Below are 23,375 nucleotides of genomic sequence, written 5' to 3'. Positions count from 1 at the left end.
ACACTACTCAGTACAGTCAGTGCTGCGCAGTTTTAGCGCAAAAACACAGCTGACGTCACTTTAGCTAATCAAGAGGTTTACTCTTGCGCCTTGAACAGCGACAACATCCCACCTGTAAATGTCGAATAAACGCCGAACAAGACGGCTAAAAATATCTTAAACGTTCCCTGTTTATGACCAAACGTGTACCATTACCCCGACGAGAGCTAAAGTGGCTTGAAACATGTGGCGAAAACCACTGAGCAGATACATTTGTTTAATAAGCAGAAGCGTGTCATTGAAGGTAAGTGTGTCATTTCGAAATTAATATAAAATAAATATTATATATGTGGGTCAAACGTAGGTACAGGAATTCACCGACTTTAAGTACCGTATTTACACACCAATAGGACGCACTTAAAAGTAGTTTCCATTTAATAACATTTACGAAACACAATGTTATCTTAGTTTCCAATGCTGCATGCTAGGTATGCTAAAAGAGCGATTCAAGTTGACCCCCAAAGAGAAAGCCTGGTTAAACAAACAATTCATTCATTCATTTTCTGAACCGCTTTATCAGGGTTGTGTGGGGTGCTGGAGCTGACTTTAGCACAAGACGGGGGGAACAACCATTCACTGTCACACTCATACTTGGGAGCAATTTAGCATACAATTAGCCTAGCATGAATCTTTTTGGAATGTGGGAGGAAACCAGAGTACCCATATAAAACCAACGCAGGCCTAGGTAGAAGATGCAAACTCCACACAGGTATACTGACCTGGACTCGAACCCAGGACCCCAGATTTGTGAGGACGACTCGCTAACCACTCATCCACTAGGCCACCCGACATAATTCAAAAGACTTTTTGCCACGTTTTGCTTAATGAGACCTTGTTAAATCTTTTGTTTTCAGGATTTTTTGAGTTTTCCAGCTGTGCGTCATTGCAGTTCTCAGATTTCCCCATCAGGGAGAATAACCGCACAAGAAGCGGCGGATATTTGGAGGAAACGATTTGAGGCGGAAGGTGTTACCGAAGCCGATCTCTCCAGCCAATACATCATCGCCCATGCGCTCGGGGCTAAAACCGTGAGTGGAGGAATGTTATCCATGATCTGTTCGCTGACCTCACGTCACCTGATTCTTCATCCTGCTAGGTAGAAGGTGTCGGTTGGAAGAAGTGGTCCGAATTTCTCACCCAGGAGGAAAAACAGCAAATATGGGAGCTCTGCAAGAAACGACTTTCCAGGTTTGAAGTCCACGCAGAATTGTAATGCTTTTTTAAAAATCCATTCACCTTGGTTTGGGGTCACGTACTGTACATCTGTGTTTATTTTATCTTAATTTTAGGATGCCTGTGCAGTATGTGATCGAAGAGTGGGACTTCAGAGATTTGACCCTGAGGATGAGGCCACCAGTGTTCATCCCACGACCTGAAACGGAGGTTTGTGAGAACTCTTGCGAATACAAATGTCGCTTTCTTTTGCCTACAGATGGCCTTAATCATGGGTTAAAGTGGAATTTCCAAACTGGAATGCCATCTGGAATGCTCAAGTGATTCTAATTTGAAATTATTTTTTGTTTTAAGAATGCATGTTAAGACAAGTAAATGTATTTTGTTAGAAATTCCTCTTGTCTTGCTCCATTTCGCAACTTCATGTCAATGACGTCATGGGAAAATGGACTGACTCAATTGTCATTATTGTTGGTGACAAAAATAACTACAGGACAATAGAATATCATGAGTCATGTGCTTTGTGTGCCTATGTAGGAGTTGGTGGAATTAGTCCTGAATGATCTGCAAAAGAAGAGCGGCTCTCTTACGTGTTTAGAAGTGGGATGTGGTTCGGGTGCCATTTCTCTCAGCCTCCTGAAGACTTTACCTCAGGTGAAATGTCACAATTTTACCCAGTATAAGGCATTCATTTCATGATATGCTGTTTGAATTGTCATCCAAAATTCAAGGCCTTCACAATCAGTTCTGCAGGCTCTGCTGCATTAAACAAGCGTCAATAAGACTGTTGCTTTAACCAATCAGAATTCGATTTGGTAACACCAAGGCCTTCCATTACCAATTTCGTCATATGCAGCTGGGTATGACAATTAGGCTTTTGTCGAGTCAATGATGATGACAAAGCCTATGTCCTATTATTATTATTATTATACACGGACTTAATGCGTTCCGGGACCGAGCTCATATGTCAATTTACTCATAACTCGAATCAATTTTTCAGTGTCCAATTTTTCCCATATAAAATTAAATACAAATTAATTTGTTCCCTCCCTCTGAAAAAAAAATGCTCTGAATTTTCCTTGTATCTCAAATTTGTCAGATGTTGGGACACTTGTATGTCAAGGTATTACTGTACAATCTTTTTGTTGTTGTAAAAGCCATAACAGCTCTGTTGCATGTCATTTAATTCTTCAGAGTTTTTATTTTTATTTTTTAAATTTATCCTCGGTCTAAATCAAGTTTGTTGGGATAGGCTAGGATAAAAATGAATAGGATTTCTGTTGTTCAATGTAGGAAAATACATATTTTAAATGTAATGCAATGTTTAGAAAAATAAATTTCTCCTCACATTCGCATTTACTTAGGTTAGTTCACATTGAGCTAATTATGGATCCCACCTTTCATTCCAGGGAGCAATAGAAAAGAAATATATTTATGATGCCCATTCCTATTGATAAATTAAGTGTACTTTGCCCTGATGTAATTGGATAAGGTTTTATTTTAGCTGAACCAAATTAATAGTACTCTACACTGCATTGAAAAAAAAAACAATTGTTTATCATTGTAGCTCAGAGTTATTGCACTGGACCAAAGTGCAGAGGCTGTGGACTTGACAAGAGAAAATGCATTAAGGTAACTTTTAATTTCCTTTATTATCATCTCCATATGCATATTTTTTTACACATTCATTCCAAATATTCATCTCAACAGATTAGGACTTCAAAACCGATTAAAGGTTTATCAGGCAGATGTTACAAAAGGTAACAGAATTTCTGAATTGTGTCCCTCACACAAGGAATTGTTTAAAAAAAGGTCTATTTTTCTTTTGCCAGATGCAGAGAAGGTGTTGAAGCTGTGCCGAAACATCTCCGTATTGGTCAGTAACCCTCCCTATCTCCTCTCAGAAGATCTGCATTCACTGGAACCCGAAATTTCGAGGTAAGAAACACAATGCGAGTAACCAGGAAATTCATAATACTGTGTAAAAACCTTTGAGAAAGGGGAAATGTAACAACAGTGTGTGGACAATTTAGAAAATGGGAAGCGAAACTTTCTCGGTAGAGCTTTGTGCTGACTTTGAATGACGCCAATGGAAAAAAAAACGAGCTGACAGCAAGTGCTGTTTTGGTGAATGGAGTTGAAGAGGCACAGAAATTCAAACTTAAAATTAAAATTGATAGATTCACGCATCTACACATTTGATTCAAACTGACTAAATGTTCTCTGTGGCCTCATACCTCAAAAAGGTTCTGACATAATCTTGCTAAATGTGTCTGTCCTACTTTACGTACCTTCTTTAGTGTTTTTTTTATGTCAAGTTGAATGCATTTAAAAAGTTGCATGATAAAAAAAAAAAAAAGCGTGTGGAGGCGAAACCAAATTCCAAGAAATAATTCATCCTTTTTGTACTGCTTGTCCTCACAATGGTCGCGGGTGGTGCTGGCGCATACTGTCTCCAATGGAAGGTGGCCATTGGTGGCCAGCCAATCGCAGGGCAGAAGGAGACAAAGGAAAACCAATCATAGCTAGGGGCAATTTAGAGCAGGGGTGTCAGACTCTGGTTGGTTCGCGGGCCGCTTTAACGTCAACATGATTTCACGTGGGCCGGACAATTTTAGATATAATATTTAGATTTTTTTTTAATAAATTGATTAAAAGAACTGGATTAAAAGCCCTGAATGTTCAGTTTTTTATAGATCTAAAACAATGTTTATTTTAGCTTTTTTTAAATGTATTTTTAGATTTTACAAAATGATTTTTGAACTAAAAACACAGAAAAAATGGATTTAAAAAATTACAATTATTGATTTAAAAGGGGGAAAATCAGGAAATTTAATATACATCTATACTCTTCATTTTAATTTGATCCTAAAACAGAAAGTCGGCACTCATGATTTACTTTCCCGGGCCACATAAAATGATGCGGCGGGCCAGATTTGGCCCCCGGGCCGCCACTTTGACACATGTGATTTAGAGTGTTCAACCTGCTTGCCTAGCATGTTTTTGGGATGTGGGAGAAAACTGGAGTACCCGGAGAAAACCCACGCAAGCCTAGGGAGAACATCCAAACTCCACACAGTGAGGACCCACCCCGGGATCGAACCGTCAACTCCCGAACCGTGAGGCCGACGCACTAACCACTCGCCTCCTTTAAATTTGATTAGCAAATATACATGGAATTTCCCAAAAATCGGCTACTTTATGGGCTTCCGCGAACTGCCAACCCTCGCAGTCCAAATAAATTGGACATCTATTGCCATCAGCAGCAGCGAATGACTAAAGTTCAATGTTCTGTGTCGGCAGGTTCGAGGACCACGCCGCCTTAGATGGCGGCGAAGACGGCTTGAAAGTCATCCGTCAGATTTTAACCCTGACTCATCACCTCCTCTCAGACAACGGGTAATTTATTCCCCCAAAACGCTCTTTCCGATTGTTCCCCCTTAAGCCTTTTTCACGAGACAAGTGCCTGCGTCTTTCGCCCTAAAGGCCGCTTGTGATAATCTCGTGCTATGGTAATTACATTTAAATCAATGGCGTGCTCTTTTCCCACATAAACAACAGCTGCGTTTACTTGGAGGTGGAGCCCAGACACCCCGGGCTCATTCGGCAGTGGGCGGAGTCCGACGCCAAGTGGCTGCGTTTGGCTGAGACGCGCCGTGACATCGCCGGCAGGTCAGTCCGACTAATGCAATCATCATAAAAACAATAGTAGGCCAGCTTTTCCCCAAGCTTTTTTTGAGCGGCGTTATACTTTTTGCAGCGTAAAAAAATCTCAAGGATTAAATCTCAAATTTAAAACTCTTTCACCTTTTTTCCGATATAAAGTCATTCTCATCAAAGTTTTATCAACAGGAATATAAAAAAACAGTATTTCATTTTTCACACCGACCTTACGTCGACAAAAGACAACAAATTCCGGTTCACGTTTTATAGAAATAAGTACTCGTGTACCAATTTTATTCTGGTAATTTGATGACATTTTCTCCTAAGATAACTTCCATCTCGTAATATTCTGCAAAAAACAGTTTTGTGGTCGCACCGACTTTACGTTGCTAAAATTTGATGCCCCACAACTTCCGGCTCACGTTAAAAATAAGCAAGAAAACGACTCTAATCTTGTAATATTGCAATTTTAATCTTACAATTTGGATTTAACATCCGTTTTTATAAAAAAAAAATAGAATTTAATTGTGCACGTACATTATGAAGGAACTTCAAAGTGCCCGTCAGGCAGAACAACCTCACTAGTGGGCCGGATCGGACCCCTCAGCGGTCCACTCCCGGCCCTCCGTCCGCACCTTTGACACCCTCGGTCCATTAGATTCCCACCGTGTGGACAAGTTTAACTCGATTTGACAATTACACAGCATCGGGCAAGGATGACAGTGATTTTCTTTGTGCTTCCCAGGACCAGATTTTGCATCCTTCGGAAAGATGGCGAGTCCCACGATCACAAGCCGCACCTGGTCTGAGAAAATCCAGATCCTATTACATTGGCTTTAGTCCCCCCACTGCCCAGACTCCCAACCTCCCCCTCCCGCCTTGGCCCCTGAGCGTCTCAAATCTCAAAAACGCCCCCCCCCCCCCCCTTATGATCTGCTCCAGGAATCATACAAACGGACCTGCCGCTGCGCTTTTTAATCCACGCCCATCACGTGCCACGGCGACGGCGAAAAACGCTAGCGCGGTGGAGGCACAAAAGAGGCTCAACGCCGAAGGTAATTACCGAGGCTTTTCTCGGAAGCCTCCCTCTCTGAAACGTACCCTCCTCCCTGGAAGCGTTTTGTAGTTCCATGAATCGCCTGATGAACGGTCCTCCCCTTTGCCCGTCCGCTCGCTGACTCAGACCCACGCATGCACGCACGCAAGCCCAGCGCGGCGGCCTTTACAGCTCGCGCAATCTGCCGTAAACCAAGCTCAAAGGCCACAGACCATTAAGAATATCAAATATTTCTTGCACATGCCGAGTCGAGGAAAATAATCTGACACATTTGGAGGTTTATTTATTCATTTTCTTGAACTGGTTATCCCCACATGGGTCTTGAGGGGTGCCGGAGCCTATCCCAGCTAACCAACCAATTGGAAGCCACAAGGAACTGAAAATAGAAAATAACATTTGGCTATAATCTTACATATTTGCATATATATATTCATTGCCATGAATATGTATATGTACATTAATATGTACTAGACAAAGGGTGTCAAACTCGGGTTTGTTCGCGGGCCGCAATAACATCAACTCGATTTCATGTGTGCCGGACCATTTTAGATATAATATTTAGATTTTTATTTATTTATTGGATTATAAGAACTGGATCAAAGGCCCTAAATATTCAGTTTTTTTATAGATGTAAAACTTTATTTGAACTTTTTTTTCTTAGTAAGGGAAAACATCTAATAATCATTTGTTTTTCATTTCAAATGGAAACATTTTTTTTTTAAAATTATATTCAATATTAAAGTGGAAACCCAAAAATATTTTTATATATTTATTTTTAGATTTTACAAAATGCTTTTTGACCTAAAAACACCAAAAGAAAAAATGGGTAAACAATTGCAATTATTGATTTAAAAAGGGGAAAATCAGGAAATATAATATACATATATAATCTTCATTTGATTTGATCCTAAAACCGAAAGTTGGCACTCATGATTTACTTACTCGGGCCGTACAAATGATGCGGCGGGACATATTTGGCCCCCGGGCCGCCACTTTGACACCAGTGATTTAGAGTGTTAAACCAGCTAGCCTAGCATGCATTTTTTTTGGCATGTGGGAGGAATCCCATTTGAATTATTTCATTTTCGAAACAGAATGGCATTATGTGCTTTTCAAAAATGAAATTACTTGTTGGTTTCTTGACTTGATTGGCATTTTATGCTACAAATGTGTCGGATCAATTTTTTGCCTCACCAGCAATTGGGCCGATGGCAAAAATGCTTGTCTTTTTTTCCTCGTACGACTAATTTCAATGGCGAAAGGGTTGAAATTTAACATTCACGTTTCAGGGGAATCCGTGGTTTGAGTTAATCCATGTTCCCTCAAACAAAGAGCCGCTTATATTGCTAACAAAGAGCAAAACAGTTCTTGTCGCCAAGCAAAAATTTCTAAAGAATTGTATTGTATCACCCTTTTAAAAAGTACGCCTTTTTAATTTCCTAGCGAGGGAACCTGGGCGGGATATCGCCGGCAGACAAATTTATGTTTCCATGAAAGCCCACCGTAAAAAAATACACACAGCAGTTCAAAAGTGTTGTCAGAAATGTCCATATTTTCATAGAAAGCCACTTTAAAAATTGGCAATATTCCACAGGTTGGCAAATGACAATATATGCAATCATAATTTGAGCATGAAAATAATAGTACTGAATATAGGAAGAAACTGTGCTTAAATAACTATTATATTATACTATAAATTGAATAGTAGCTCAATCAGAATCCGGCTAGAAAAAAGTATAAAACCATTCTTGGAGATGTAATTGCAAATGCAATTTTTGCTAAAAATTGTTAAATACAACTGAACTGTACTCAGGCTTTGATTTTTTTTTTTTTTTTTGCTTTTAATATTTTATCGTTTTTGTACTAAAGCCACACATTAAATTAATGTCGTGTTGGTCCATTATTTTCAATTGTTTCTCTCATTCACTGCCATTTACTAATTTCATATTGTTTACAAAAATGTTTTTTTATCGTTCTAATTTTTAGATTATCTATATTTCAAAGAGTGGTTAGCGCGTCGGCTTCACAGTTCTGGGATCATGGGTTCGATCCCAGGTGGGTTCTCACTGTGTAGAGTTTGTATGTTCTCCCGGGCTTGCATGGGTTTTCTCTGAGTTCCCCGGTTTCCCCCCACACCCACAAAACATGCATGCTAGGCTAGCTAATTGAACACTCAAAATTGCCCCTAGCCACGATTGGTTGTCCTCAATCTTCTGGTGCCCTCCGATTGTCTGGCCACTGATTCTGGGTTTCCGTGCTTAGCTGGGATAGGCTCCAGCACCCCCTGACACCCTTGTGCGGATAAGCGATTCCGAAAATGAATAAATGAACAAACTGTGAAAGAATTGACACGATACACTTGTAAAAGGTAAAAAAAAAGTACTTTACTGAGTAAAATCAAATGGCAAAGATGTGTAAATGGAATCACTATTTACAACCCATGCACGTGCTTCGCCGATATCAATCGTTTTTTATACATTTTGTGTGTTTCAAATGACCCTGTATCCAAAGTTCTGAAGCAGCAAACGTCATTTCCAGGACCTCTTTATGTCTTTTGTCCTCTTTTTTGCCAGTCAAAAACAGCCTCATACCTTGAAGGGGTATTCCTGCAAGAACCGGAGCAGCGGCTTGGGCAGCGGCAGCCGCTCGTGGCACTCGGAATGCCGGTTGATGACGAGGCGCGCGAGGTGCTGCAGCGACGGTAGGCTCTGCGTCTTGTACACGGGCCTTTTCAACTTCAGCACTACTGACGCCGAGGCTTCTTGAATTGTCACTTTGGAAGGCGCGTCCGGGTCCTCCGGGCCCCCCTCCGGCTTTTCCGCCCTCCTCTGCGGCCCCATGTAGTGCTGCACCAGGCTGGGCACGTTGGGGAAGGACGACAGGCCGGGCCGGGCCGGCGAACTGCAGTCCAGCAGGAAGCGAGTGCAGCTGTACTGGATTCGGATGCTGGTGGGACCCCGGGCCGTCTTCACGGAGAGGGTAAGCATGTATAGAGGGTGGCTGCTGTCCCGTACTAGGAAAGCCCCTTCCGAGGCCTCTTGGAGTGCTCCGTGCGCCTGGGCCGCGCTGATCGCTCCCCAGTACCACCCTGCACGCACATGGGAGGGACGCCATTTTACATCACTTTTGGTTACATTCGCAGAGCTGCTAAATACTGCCCGTCTTCTAAAGTACTAAATAGGCATTTTGTATCAAAAGGATGACAATTCCCCCAAAACAAACCCCATTGAGAGTGCTTTGACATTCATTGGCACTTTCCGATTATTATTATTATAGTTTTTCAAAGTAACAGTTCTGGAATTCAACCAACACGGACACTAAATAGGCATTTTTTATCAAGTGTCAAACTACTAATTATTGTATATTAATTTTGTATCAAAAGGATGACAATTCCCCCAAAACAAACCCCATTGAGAATGCTTTGATAGCCATAGTTTTTCAAAGTACCAACAACCAATATGAACACTTAAGGGCAGGGGTGGCGAACAAGTTGGACACAAAGAGCCGAAATTTGAAACTGTGACCGTACAAATCCAATCTGCCAAATTGTTTTTAAAATAGAATTTATTATTTGTTTTTTTATGGACCATGATAAATTGGAGTGTGTTTTAAGAGAGGATAAAATCAGAGAAACATGAAACAAGGCAAAGAGCCACAGCATGTGCAAAATATGATAAGACTCAAACAACCGCATGTGGCTCGAGAGCCACGTGTTCGCCACCCCCACTTTAGATGGAAATAGCCGACTTCCTATAGCATTTGTGTATGATTTTCAAAAAAAAAAAAAGCAAGCTAAGCTGCCAAATACTAAGAAATCTTCCGTTGTTTACTACGCCAGTCTTTACCAAACTACTAAATATGCATCCAGTAAAAAAAATATCAAGCAATTTACTTCCATAGGCTTCTTAACTACCAGTTAAAACAATCTATAATAATCAAATAGAAATGTCAAGGTCAGCCCTTTTCCCATTTATGCATATTATTAATATTATAGTATTTTTAATGGTAAAATTCTGCCTACTAATATATTATCGTATGTTCGATGTCCCACAAAACTAAAAAAATCTTGTAAGCTGTTCTTGAAAGTATAAAATTATTCAAAAGTTATTGATATAATGCAGTCAACAAATTTTGAGGTTATGAAAAGTGCATTCAAGAAACAAAAAGAAACGGCAAGACTAGATTTAATTAGGTTTATAGTCAAAACGCTATTACCGTACTTACTAATATCGACTGTAACTTCGTTTTTACGACTGCATTACGTTACGTTTGCGACGATGATGACGACATGTCCTGACTTGCGTAAAAACCTGTTTCCAGGGAAGTCCCATGGAACTAAAATGACGCTTGCTTACACAGTAACTGTGAAATTTGTCATAATACCTTACGGTTGCGTGCTTTTGTGTACGATCAATCCGCTCCTAAGCATTAAAAGATAAACTTAACGGGGGGAAATTTGCACACACTGGCCAGGTTTTTAGCTTCAAATTTATCCACAATAATATTTTAAACAGAGTGTGCGGAGAACTAGCCAAACAGAGCCATGACTGATGGCTTTTATTTTTGTATCAATAATTAGTCACAATAGAAGTTCAAAAAATAAGAAGTGAAATGATAACTGGGTCAGAAATAAAACATATGGATGCTCAGCACATCATAAAAAATGCTTTTTTTTTTTACAACGTTCATATTATAACTGCATTTAATTTCTAACCTGAATTACTATGTACATCATCACTAATTTCTGTTAATGCTATATTGGTTGAAACATAAAACATCAATCAAAATGGTGATCTTTTAGGTATGCTAATTTGTCGGAAATATTTGTCACTAAATGTCAAATCTAATCATAGCAGACTTGACGTGTTGTATTGACTGAAAACTAATATATTCACTGAACTCAAACTTTATTATTTAGGATATTACACAGGAAATTAGCTAAGAAATATTAGGACTTAAAGTGGAATTAATTTTAACAGATGTTATAGCTCATCCAACTACTTCATAACTACAATTGACTGTTACGACCTTAATAGTTATGAGCAAGTTCAAATAAAAATCAAAATTATATTTACACCAATAGCTAACATTGTAGTAAAGACAATTACGGTCATAGAACTTTTGGCCATAAATGTAAAACAGCGTGACACTCCCACACAAACGAGTTCCTTTTTCATAACCTCAAAAATGTTTATATTTGTCCAAAGCCTGTGTGATAAATTGATCAAGTTTTAAACGCGGATAATTTAAACCAAGGGTGTCAGACTCGGGTTGCTTCGCGGGCCGCTTTAATGTCAACTTGATTTCACGTGGGCCGGACTATTTTAGATATAATATTTAGATTTTTTTATACATGGATTAAAAGAACTGGCTTAAAATCCTTGAATATTCAGTTTTTTTATAGATCTAAAACAATGTTTATTTGAGCTTTTTTTTTTTTTTTTTTTTTTACATATTTTTAGATTTTACAAAATGATTTTTGAACTAAAAACACAGAAAAAATGGATTAAAAAATTACAATCATTGATTTAAAAGGGGAAAAATCAGGAAATTTAACATACATCTATATCTATCATTTAAATTTGATCCTAAAACAGAAAGTCTGCACTCATGATTTACTTTCCCGGGCCACACAAAATGATGCGGCGGGCCAGATTTGGCCCCCGGGGCCGCCACTTTGACACATGTGTCATAGAGTTTCATAAACTGTATTAGATGTAAGATAGCAGTTGCGATAAATCGCTATTGACGGCCATAGACGTCCAATCTATTTGAAGTTGGAAAGGCAGCCTACCTGATGTTTCCAAGTAGCAGAAGTTGCTGGCAATAGCCCGCAGATCCTTGGTGGGATCCCATAGCGGCGGGCTGCTCTGAAGGCAAGGCGCCGGCGCCACCGTCCCCGCTCGCATGCCCCTCTGGGGTGCCTCAGGGGTTGGCGCACTGGGCAAGAGACCTCGGGGCCTGCCGAAAATGACACGACAGTAGCTCGGTAAAGCGACAAAAACACCTCGCGTATTGTTCCCTTTTAAAATGCGTCGACTCTAATCATGTTAGGCGAACCTTATTGACAAACGCCGCAAATTCCTCTCTCCCATTGGTCAATATAACAAAGTTCCGTCACGTAGTAGTACATTCAGAACCGAGTTTACTCCCAGAAGTCGTCCAAATACCTTAAACGGGGGCTTTGACGTGGCCCAAAACACCCCAAAGTTGCTAGGGTACGACTTAAAAAGGCTATTTAAAAAGTTGTAAAGCTCTCTCTAGGTATCAAATTAATGGTATTTAAAAAGGAGTCATAAATATAACCACCGTAAAAGCCGGGTTTAGTCCTCGGGGTCCGCATAAATTGTTGGGTAGGCATTTAACACGGCCCACAGCTTCATAATAATATGTTAAAATGTTATTTTAGAAGCACAACAAATGCTCACGGCAGGGTATCGGTATTACGTGCTAATTAGGGTTTGAATTAAAACAGCTCCAAATGTCGTTATAAGGAGGATTTAAGGGATTATGACAACAACAACAACAACATAGTGCCGTGTGTGAGTTATTTGTTTAATTGGAATCAGACAGAAAATTAATAATGCTAGTTTGTGTGCGGATAGAAACAAGATATTTTCCCTCCATTTTTTTTCTTCACTAAAAATAATTAAACACTTCTAAATGTCGCATACAAAAACCTTTACTTGATGGAAAATATAGCATTTGGTCCAAGTTTTATTGTTCTTTGGTTTCAAATAACTAATCTAAAGTCACAATGCCAGTAGAAAACTATTTTAATCCAAAAGTTAGGGAGCGTTAGTTTAAATAATGCCTCAATTTGTAAAAAAACAAGACAAAAGTATTTTTTAATCGGTTCTAGGTAAATATATGGGAAAAAAATAATAGTTTTGTATAATGTTTGAGGTCTAAGGTCTTACTGTATTTATGCAATAAGTATTTTTTAAGCATTTTATTTAAGAAACTGGCAACCTCTAATGGAAGTTACATACTCTACATTCCATTTTTGCAATGTTGAATAATCTTCATTTTGTAAGTTTAAGTTGAAGTGCCCACCTGTAATGGAATTTAATAGGCTGCAATTGTACATACTCTACATTCCATTTAGGAACAAATAAGAGCACAGTTTCACAATGTGAAAATACACACGATCTGTACTGAAGATTTAATTTAAAGTCACTTTATGGATTGTCATCGTCATATGTTGTTGAATTTTAAGCAAACAAAGACACGATGTACTCACCCTGGCACGCAGAGAATCATACTATTTCTTAAATTCCTACTAATTCCAGTCGTATTCCACTTCGGTTGATCAAAAGACTTCAAAATAAAGCAACAAAAATCAAAATCTGATGAAAAAAAATGAATGACAAAAAAAGAAGGAATAATTCTCAGGCTGTTTTTGTAGACGCGCGTCCGTCCGTCGTCAACCAAAAGACGACCACCAACATTTAGCTTGTCGTTCACCTTTTTTTTTCCCCGTGGAGTGTGTGTGTGTTGTCGCCGGAATAGGGAGCTCCCAATGTGGGAAGGGGACGCGCAGTCGAAAGCCTTTGGCTTTTTTCAAATTGCCTGTTTCCTAGAAGTCTATTCTGAGAACGCCTCTCGGCACCGGCACCTCTGACGTCACCTTCGGTCCGCCGAACGAACGAACGAGCGAACGAGTGAACGAGCGAATCAGCGAACAAACTAACCGAACGCTCTTCTGTCTAAAAAAAAAGACGTTTCGTGGCGAATCATCCCGCTTTTTCTTCGCCGTAATGTTTAAGTCACGCGCGCTCGCGCGTGCGTGGGTTGCGTGCGGCGTTCGCTGAAGCGAGGCGCGCGCCCGCGCGCTCCCGGGAATTGAGCGCAGGCTTCTCTTTACACGCTTTCCAGGAATAAAAGCTCGCCTGCGCTTTGACTCCGCCCCCCCTCCGTTCGGACCGCCCCCGGTGCGGGCTTCATTCTGGGAATTCACCGCCTTGACATTAAAGATACGAGTCGTGCCCGCCAGGGGCGTTTCTAGAAGCCTTCGGGGATCTGGCAACACAAAAAAAAAGAAAATAAAAAAAGGAGGGGAGTGTGATTAAAACATAACCAGGTGCAGGAAGGAAATGTATATTGCAATGCTAAATATGCTTGCACCAGTTTAACTCGTTGGCTGCTATCGATAGCAAAAACCGATTCAACTGGGAGGGCTGGTTTGATCATGTTTTGCTGACGTTGATGGGAATAGATGGATCGCTGCCAGCCCTCCAGTCAAATTGGATTGGACGTCTGTCATACGATCGCTTTCAGCCTGATTGGACCTCTATCGCCGTCAATGGCAGCCATTATTATTATTATTATTTTTAAAGCATGTCCTTTTTTTGATCTTGACTAAATTATCATTGGGTGGATGAGTGGTTAGCGTGTTGGCCTCACAGTTCTGGGGTCGAGGGTTTGATCCCCCTTGGGTCATTACATTTGCATGTTCGCACTGGGCTTTCGTGGGTTTTTTCCGGGTGCTACGATCGCTTTCAGCCTGATTGGACCTCTATCGCCGTCAATGGCAGCCATTATTATTATTATTATTTTTAAAGCATGTCCTTTTTTTGATCTTGACTAAATTATCATTGGGTGGATGAGTGGTTAGCGTGTTGGCCTCACAGTTCTGGGGTCGAGGGTTTGATCCCCCTTGGGTCATCACATTTACATGTTCGCACTGGGCTTTTGTGGTTTTTTTCCGGGTACTATGGTTTTCTCCCACATCCCAAAAACATGCATGCTAGGCTAATTGAATGCTAAATTGCTCCTAGATATGAGTGTGATTGGTCATGTGTGTCCTTGTGCCCAGCTGGGAGAGGCTCCAGCACCCCCGCAACGCTTTTGTGGGTAAACGGTTCAGAAAATGAATGAATTGTCATCATAAGATTACAAAGAAAATGATAAATTTACCACATCCAATCCATTGAGTGAAGATAAGTTCCATCCTGAAAAATAGGCCATTTTTATTGGAAAATGTTGAACTTTTCCTTGAAATGGAAATGATTCTATTTTGATAAAATAACATTTGTGTCTTTGTTATGATAGAATGATTTAATATTAAAACTTCAGGGTAAAAAAAGTGACTTTTTACATTGACAAAAAAATCAGTTTCAGACTTTTAAATAATAATTGACCAAATAATAGTCAATTGTTATAGTATAATTATAGTAATAGATAATTTGAGCTAATTCCATTGACGCCGATCGACCCATTTTGCCATTTTTAGAATTTTGTTTTTTGCTCCACCACGACGCCCCGTGAGGTCCATCCAGCATGCAGTGAAAGACCTTGCCCTTTATCCTACTTCCATTTTGTTGAGCTGAAAAAAAAAATTGTACACTACAGGAGAAAAAATGGCCACTCTAAATGTCCCACATAAAATCCAGTGACATTGTGCGATGAAATAGACAAACTCAAAAGTCACAATCCTTATCTCCGAAATCTCCCGTCTTGTCTTCCTGTGTGGAAATGAGTTCTCCCCGTCTTTCCTCCCACATTCCAAAAACGTTCCTAGCTTCATTGAAGACACGAAATTGTCCTTTGAGGCCGGATAAGGTTGATCCGTGACCTTTAACCCCCTCCCCCTCCGACCTTACGTTTTTTTGGAGCTCTTGCGTAAAACCACGTCAATCTGCAATTGGGCTACGATGTTATTGAAATGGCGTCTTTGTAAATAGTCGTAATCACGACGTGAGCGTGATAAGATTTGAAGTTAACACCGTTTGTGGATTTTTTTTCTTTCAGAAAAAAGGATCTGGGAGGAAGTTGTGGCGTATTTTGGGGGTCCCCCGAGGCTTTGGAAGGTGAGTGTCTTGTTTAAAACAAAGAAAAAATGAAGATTTAATTAAGTGGTGTAGAGCAAGGGTGTCAGACTCGGGTTGGTTCGCGGGCCGCGTTAACGTCAACTCGATTTGGACAATTTTAGATAGAATATTTAGATATTTTTATTATAAATGGATTAAAGGAACTGGATTAAAAGCCCTCAATAATCCGTTTTTTATAGATCTAAAACAATGTTTATTTGAGCTTTTTTTTTTCTTAGTAAGGGAAAATCATTTATTTAATCATTTGTTTTTCATTGCAAAAGGAAACCAAATTTTTCTTCAATTATGTTCCATATTAAAGTGGAAAACAAAATATTTTTATATATTTTTAGATTTTGTAAAATGATTTTTGAACTAAAAACACAGAAAAAATGGATTAAAAAATTGCAATTGTTGATTTAAAAGGGGGAAAATCAGGAAATATAATATATATCCATAATCTTTATTTGAATTTGATCCTAAAACAGAAAGTTGGCACTCATGATTTATTTCCCCGTGCCACACAAAATGATGCAGCCGGCCAGATTTGGCCCCCGGGCCGCCACTTTGACACATGTGGTGTAGAGCTTACCCAGAACATAAACAACGATGTACAAGCATCGCGTGTGTTTCTGCTGGTACATTTTCTGGGTATTCATTCAAGCAGGCAGTCACGCACTCCAAAATTATGTCGGTGCTACAGTCTGGGCTATGATTTATATGGTTACACTTAGCAAAAAGATCATATTGTTTTTTTTTTTAAAGATAACAATCCTTTTTTAGATTACTTTTTTTGCACTAATTTGCATGTTACGGACCATTTTCCTCATATAAAACATCCAAGTGTAAAACCCTAATGTAAAAAAAAAAAAAAAACATATTTGAATTTATTTTAGCGGTGCAATTTTGATTGAAATCCAAATTTTATCAAAATGTGCAATATATGTAAACATAAAAGACAAATTGCGGTTGGAATGGGCAGATGTTTTCAGGAAAGCTTATGAGTGCAGCTCACATTTGAAGTGTCCGAGATCAGTGCATCACTTAACGAGTAGGGACAACTGCTCGTTTATGACAGGCGAGTCAGCCGAATCCACACAAGAAGTTATTCGGCAGAGAGCCACATATGGCTTGTGAACAATTAGGAATATGCCATCCAATATGCAATCCTCGCCCGATTGGGTATCAAATATTCCAATTATTTTGCTATTTTAACATAGTTAACCATAGTGGGTGGTGTGTCGGCCTCACATTTCTCGGGCCCTGGGTTCGAATCCAGCGTGGTCTTCCTGTGTGGAGTTTGCATGTTCGTGGGTTTTCTCCGGGTGCTCCAGTTTCCTCCTATATCCCCCAAAATATGCATGCCAAGCTAGCCGGTCCAACACTCTAAATTGCCCCTAGCTATTTCCGGTTGCCCCTTGACTCCTCGTGCCACCCATTCAGGATGTCCCTAGTTCGTTGAGATCGGCTCCGGCACCCCCCGCGACCCTTGTGAGGTCAAGCGGTTCGGAAAACGAATGAATGAACACGGTTAGCGTATTCTGACAGCGAACACAAACATTTTTCATCTGACATCATTGACCTTAAAGCCCGCCAAGTACTTTTCATGACAAAAACAACAAAAAAAACGTATTTTTTTTCCCCTTTGGAATCCTCCCGCTCGTAACACAAGAGTTCCACACATTCCCACTCACACGCATGTGGCGGATTGGCCTCGCACCAACACATGCAACTATTCAAGCGTCTTAATCATTGCCATTTGGACGACAGCGCGTTGATACAGTGCCGCTCCCTGGGAACTTTTTCCTAGAAAACCTGAAGCGAGCGCCGTTCTCAGAAGGCCTCTGGACTTTTGTCTACCCGGACGCCATCCAAAAAAAAAAAACTGTTTTCTAGCGTAAAAACAACCAGATAAAAAAAAAAAATCTGCTAACCCGCGCGGCGTTACGTAAAGAAATCCGTTAGCGCAAATCAAATCAATCGCGATTTACAAGCTGAAGTGCTGGTCAAGTTAACCTCATAAAAACGGTCGCACCGATGATTAACCCGCACGCGGCAGCCGGCCTTTTCCGAGGAATGCCCCTCCCACCGCGGCATTTTTCTTTCCGGGTTTTCCGAGAGCCCGAGAATGTCTTGTTATTGAAATCTCACAATGTGAGCTGTCATGTTTTCCGTGGACGGAACGTACGGGAGTCGATTCTCAGAATGACGGAGAGGATTTGGTTGAAAGATCTGACGGGGGTGCCGGAGTAGAGAACGGGCGGGCGCTTAGCGAGAATACTAGAGAGAAAAGGCCGCCACTGGGGGGTGCCGCACGTGACACGTTTATAGGTCGCGTTTTCACGAAATGGCTGTTTATTTATTGGCGGGTGGCGTTTAACGATGAGCAGATGCTGGATGTGGCGTTTGTTTTTGTCATTTTGCTAAAGCAAAAATTGTGGAAAATTAAATATACGTGTTGATTATATAATGCAAGGGTGTCAGACTCGGGTTGGTTCGCGGGCCGCATTAACGTCAACTCGATTTGATGTGGGCCGGACCATTTTTGATATAATAGTTAGATATTTTTTTAAATAAATGGATTAAAAGAACTGGATCAAAAGCCCTAACTATTCCATTTTTTATAGATCTAAAACAATGTTTATTTGAGCTTTTTTTTTCATAGTAAAGGAAAATCTTTTTAAATCATTATGTTCCATATTATAGTGGAAAACAGAAAATATTTTTATATATTTTTAGATTTTACGAAATGATTTTTGAACTAAAAATACAGAAAAAAATGATAAAAAAATTAATCCGGTTCTTTTAATCCATTTTAAATATAAAATCTAAATATTTTATCTAAAATGGTCTTTTTTTTATAGATCTAAAACAATGTTTATTTGAGCTTTTTTTTTTTCATAGTAAAGGAAAATCTTTTTAAATCATTATGTTCCATATTATAGTGGAAAACAGAAAATATTTTTATATATTTTTAGATTTTACGAAATGATTTTTGAACTAAAAATACAGGAAAAAAAATGATAAAAAAATTAATCCGGTTCTTTTAATCCATTAATAAAAAAAATCTAAATATTATATCTAAAATGGTAATTTTTTTATACATCTAAAACAATGTTTATTTTAGCTTTTTTAAAATATATTTTTAGATTTTGCAAAATGATTTTTGAACTAAAAACAGAAAAAAATTATTAAAAAATTACAATTATTGATTTAAAAGGGGCAAAATCGGGAAATATAATATACATCTATAATCTTCAATTTAATTTGATCCTAAAACAGAAAGTTGGCACTCATGATTTAATTTCTCGGGCCACACAAAATGATGTGGCGGGCCATATTTGGCCCCGGGGCCGCCACTTTGACACCGGTGATATATTATCTCATTGCTGTTCTCAAAAACTCAGACTATTGGACACTTTTATGACTTTTTGATTTGTGACTGTTTTTTAATCAATTGAAAACCGCTTTATTTCCAGTGCAATCTTAATTGTTTGTTGATGAAATTAGGGTTTGTCATTTTTCAGATTTTGTAATATACTCTATTGAAAACAGATTGGACGTCTATGTCAGTCAATGAGAGAAAAAATTGTAATTCTTGCATGTATGCAAATGGAATATATCTCATTTTTTTTGCTAATTTAATACATTTAATGTTCAAACACCCCCAAAATGATCCCCGCTTACAAACAGCCCCAATTTAGAATACTCACATTTGATTGGCTAAATCAGTTAATAAAATGTCTTCTTTGTCCTTCACATATCAGAAAAATAAAATCTGTTTTTTCCCCCCAAGTAATCAAACACAATTTAATTGGCTGGCAACCAAATCACATGAATGAATAAACAATGAATTTTTGCAGGGATGCTCATCATTAAAATGTTTTATTTCCTTTTAAAAGTTGGAATGATTATTTAAAAACCAACTCAGCACTTAAGCACCTTTACATTGCAAAAATACAATATCAAACCCGTTAATTTTTTTATTGTGAATATTTAAAACCTATAAAGTCTATGCAAAATGCTCGGTTAAATGTATACATAATGGAGCACACCGATAGGATAAAATGGAATAGGTTCAGACGCCTGAGAAATTCAGACTAAATTCGTCGCTAAAGCTAAAGTTATTTATGAATATCCTGAATCGTCTGTTGTTTGAAAATGTCTGCTCGTGAGGATCACGCAGATCACCGATTCCAAGTAAAAGCTGTCCGCTTGTTGCCAGATGCCGAGACGCCAAGATTTGCAAAAGCGCACATGACCAATTATGTCTGCTTTTAACAATGTTCTTCTGAAATCAAATTTTATCTGGAATATTGGGTGAGTGGACATAAAAAAAAACCCACAGATTCGATTGGAGATAAATGCTGCAGCTGGTCTTGCATGTGTGTGTATGTGTGTGTGTGTGTGTGTGTGTGTCCAATCTGTCTTAGATTACCGTCCAATACATTTATTTTGACAACATGCATAATCAGTACTAGCTTGAACACACTTTTAGAATGTATTCATTCATTTTTGGAACTGCTTTATCCTCACTAGAGTCGTGGGGGTGCTGGAGCCTATTCCAGCTGACTTTGGTCCAGAGGTGGGGTGTGGGGGGACACCCTGAATCTGTGGCCAGCCAATCACAGGGCAGGAGGAGATTAAGGACGATCATTCACGCTCATACCTAAAGGCGAATTAGCATACAATTAGCCTAGCATGCATTTTTTTGGAATTTGGGAGGAAACCAGAGTACTTAGAGAAAAGCCACGCAGGCCCGGGGAGAACATGCAAACTCCACACAGGTGGACCGACCTGGGTTTGAACCCAGATCCCCAGAACTGTGAGGCTAACACGCTAACCACTCTTCCACTGGGCCGACCCCACTTTTAGAATTGAAAAAAGTCGCTAAATGCTCCTGATTTGGTGAGCAACAAACTTCCAATCAGCATGGGAATTGGACCGTGGTGTCAAAAATAGGGCGTGCGGCCCAAAAGTGGCCCATTAGGGAATCCGATCTGGGGTTGTTCTGCCTATGGTACATAGAGAATCAATGGCGGCCTGTATGCTAACATTTTTAGCCAAAAATTAACTGGTCAGGCCCAGATGAAAATCTAGTAGGCATGAATGGGCCCCCCCTACCCAACCCTGCTTTCACCCATGGGTGTCCAAAATGGTCCTCAAGGACATATTATAGTATTATCTTATTATAATGTAAGTTCCCCTCACATGTTTTCTCAGAGTTTGGTCTTGCACTTCAAAAAGGGAATAAATTGTGAGAGTGGACAACTCATCTGATAAGGCTGATAATCACATTTATCTTTTTTGGTTATTTTTCTGATGATTCTGGGAACCCTTGTCCAATTTTACAACAGTGTGCTGTGTGTGTGTTTGTGTGTGTGACGTCACCGTGGACAACTTATGGTTTTTCGTATATCTTCCAATGATTTGTGGAAAAATATGGAAGTTTATGAATAGGACCGCCAATGATGACTCTAGACCACATGGGTCAAAGTGGCGGCCCGGGGGCCAAATCTGGCCCACCGCATCATTTTGTGTGGCCCGGGAAAGTAAATCATGAGTGCCGACTTTCTGTTTTAGTATATTAAATTTCCTGATTTTTCCCCTTTTAAACAAATAATTGTAATTTTTTTAATCCATTTTTTCTGTGTTTTTAGTTCAAAAATAATTTTGTAAAATCTAAAAATATGTATAAAAAAATAAAATAAACATTGTTTTAGAACTGTAAAAAATGAATATTCAGGGATTTTAATCCAGTTCTTTTAATCCATTTATATAAAAAAAATCTAAATATATCTAAAATGGTCATTTTTTTATAGATTTAATGTTTATTTTAACTTTTTAAAAATATTTTTAGATTTTACAAAATGATTTTTGAACTAAAAACACAGAAAAATGGATTAAAAAATTACAAGTATTGATTTAAAAGGGGAAAAAATCAGGAAATGTGATATACATCTATACTCTTCATTTTAATTTGATCTTAAAACAGAAAGTCGGCACTCATGATTTACTTTCCCAGGCCACACAAAATGATGCGGCGGGCCAGATTTGGCCCCCGGGCCGCCACTTTGACACCAGTGATATAATGGTTATATCATTGCACCACGCAGGATTGGACTCTTAATTCACTACGACCAATCAGTTTTTCGGCACTTCCCAATTGATTCAAGTATACAGTAATACCTTGAGATATGAGCTTAATGCATGTATGTAGATTTACTCGTATCTCAAATCAACATTTCCCATAGAAATGAACTCAATACAAACTCATTTTTCCCACCATTTGAAAAAACAGCAAAAACCAGAATATTACAATGGAAAATAACTACGCAAAACAAGTTTGCCAAGTTCCCGTGTTGGCTAAGTCAAAACATCTTTAGCACATTAAACAGGTTTTTATTTGGAATTTGATTTTTGTTGAGTTTCTTACAAACATCGTTCGTACAAAAATGCCTCTAAAAGTCCACTGCAGATTCGTCGTGCCGTTCGTTCCGTCATTGTGTAAACGACTCCGCTATTCTCATATCCTAACAGAAGGGTTAAAAATAAAGAGATTGGCTTCACATGATCTTGGCTCAGGAGCCACATATGGCTCTTTTGATGGTTAGCATTTACAGTGGTACCTCTACATATGAGCAGCTCTACCTACGAGATGCTCGAGATACGAGGAAATTTTCAAGCAATTATCTCTAGATACGAGAAAAATTTCGAGATGTGAGAAAGCCAGGTGGCCATGACATGAGGCTGTTTATCATTTTTTGCCGCATCTCTTTCGTGTATAACAGATATCTACGAGCACTGAACGATTTATTCAGACGAGTTTCTGATACACATGGACCAGAAAACGCAAAATGCGCATGCGCGGTCAAAAAGAGGGCTTTCTGGGTAATGAAGTATACTCGTCCACACAACACTGATAGCCAATGGCAGCCTTTCTCAGAATAAAACTTCATTACCCACAATCAATACGTGGGTAGGCTGAGCTGTTGCATTTTTTCAGTGTTTTCCCCCCTAGCCTGTTAGCTCCCGTTAGCTCCCGCGATCGCTCATTCAAGACTACTTCTTGTTGGTAAGTGGTCGTGCGTTATCCTATTGTGAGGACATTTGTGTGCATCATTTTCGGAATATTTTGAAGGGAATACAACAGCAAACAGCCCATCGATAGCGAACGTAAGGGTGGAGGTGTGGCAAACAGCTAAGATAGGAAAAGGTATACAAATGTAAAACAAAATTAGAATTCAGTTTTGTGTAAAGTTACATTAAACGTATGTTTGAGTGTGTCTGTATATATTAATCCAAGTTAATTTAAATTTGTTTGTTCGGTTACGAGTGCGTTGTCGTGGAAAGTCCCCCCGAACCCCCCCCCCCGCCCTCTCTGTGCGACTCTCTCGCCTCCGCGAAATCCGTCTAATTTTAGTTCTATTAAACACATTTTATTACTATTAAACCACTAGTTATGAGTTACTTTGTTAATCCTGTTTATCCTGTTTTGGGTGTTTTTTCAGAGGGTTGGAACAAATTTGTTTTTAGTTCATTTCAATGGGAAACGTTCGCTCGAGTTACGAGAAGATCGACATACGAGCTCAGTCCCGGAACGAATTAAGCTCGTATTTAGAGGTACCACT

General features: G+C 39.3%; 2 protein-coding genes across 2 annotated transcripts; one reads left to right on the top strand and one right to left on the bottom strand.

The window, feature by feature from the left end:
* The first annotated feature begins 34 nt into the window (after window positions 1-34).
* hemk1 (HemK methyltransferase family member 1) lies at window positions 35-8,911 on the top strand. Its single transcript, XM_077602880.1, has 14 exons — window positions 35-283; window positions 894-1,067; window positions 1,136-1,227; window positions 1,329-1,422; window positions 1,750-1,866; window positions 2,780-2,844; window positions 2,923-2,972; window positions 3,045-3,150; window positions 4,516-4,611; window positions 4,774-4,884; window positions 5,621-5,678; window positions 5,818-5,930; window positions 8,506-8,633; window positions 8,715-8,911. The coding sequence occupies exons 1-12, from the start codon at window positions 224-226 to the stop codon at window positions 5,851-5,853; spliced, it is 1,059 nt and encodes a 352-aa protein (XP_077459006.1). The 5' UTR covers window positions 35-223; the 3' UTR covers window positions 5,854-5,930; window positions 8,506-8,633; window positions 8,715-8,911.
* Window positions 8,296-13,795, bottom strand: cisha (cytokine inducible SH2-containing protein a). The gene is made up of 3 exons (XM_077602881.1): window positions 13,176-13,795; window positions 11,727-11,893; window positions 8,296-9,020 (listed from the first exon to the last, which is right to left on the bottom strand). Exons 1-3 carry the CDS (start codon window positions 13,193-13,195, stop codon window positions 8,518-8,520), a joined length of 690 nt encoding a protein of 229 aa, XP_077459007.1. The 5' UTR covers window positions 13,196-13,795; the 3' UTR covers window positions 8,296-8,517.
* Window positions 13,796-23,375: the final 9,580 nt, after the last annotated feature.

The sequence above is a fragment of the Stigmatopora argus genome, chromosome 6 (assembly GCF_051989625.1).
Source record: "Stigmatopora argus isolate UIUO_Sarg chromosome 6, RoL_Sarg_1.0, whole genome shotgun sequence".
Taxonomy (NCBI): Eukaryota; Metazoa; Chordata; class Actinopteri; order Syngnathiformes; family Syngnathidae; genus Stigmatopora; species Stigmatopora argus.
Note: the sequence above shows the minus strand (reverse complement) of the source record. Positions and strands in the feature narration are given on the sequence as shown.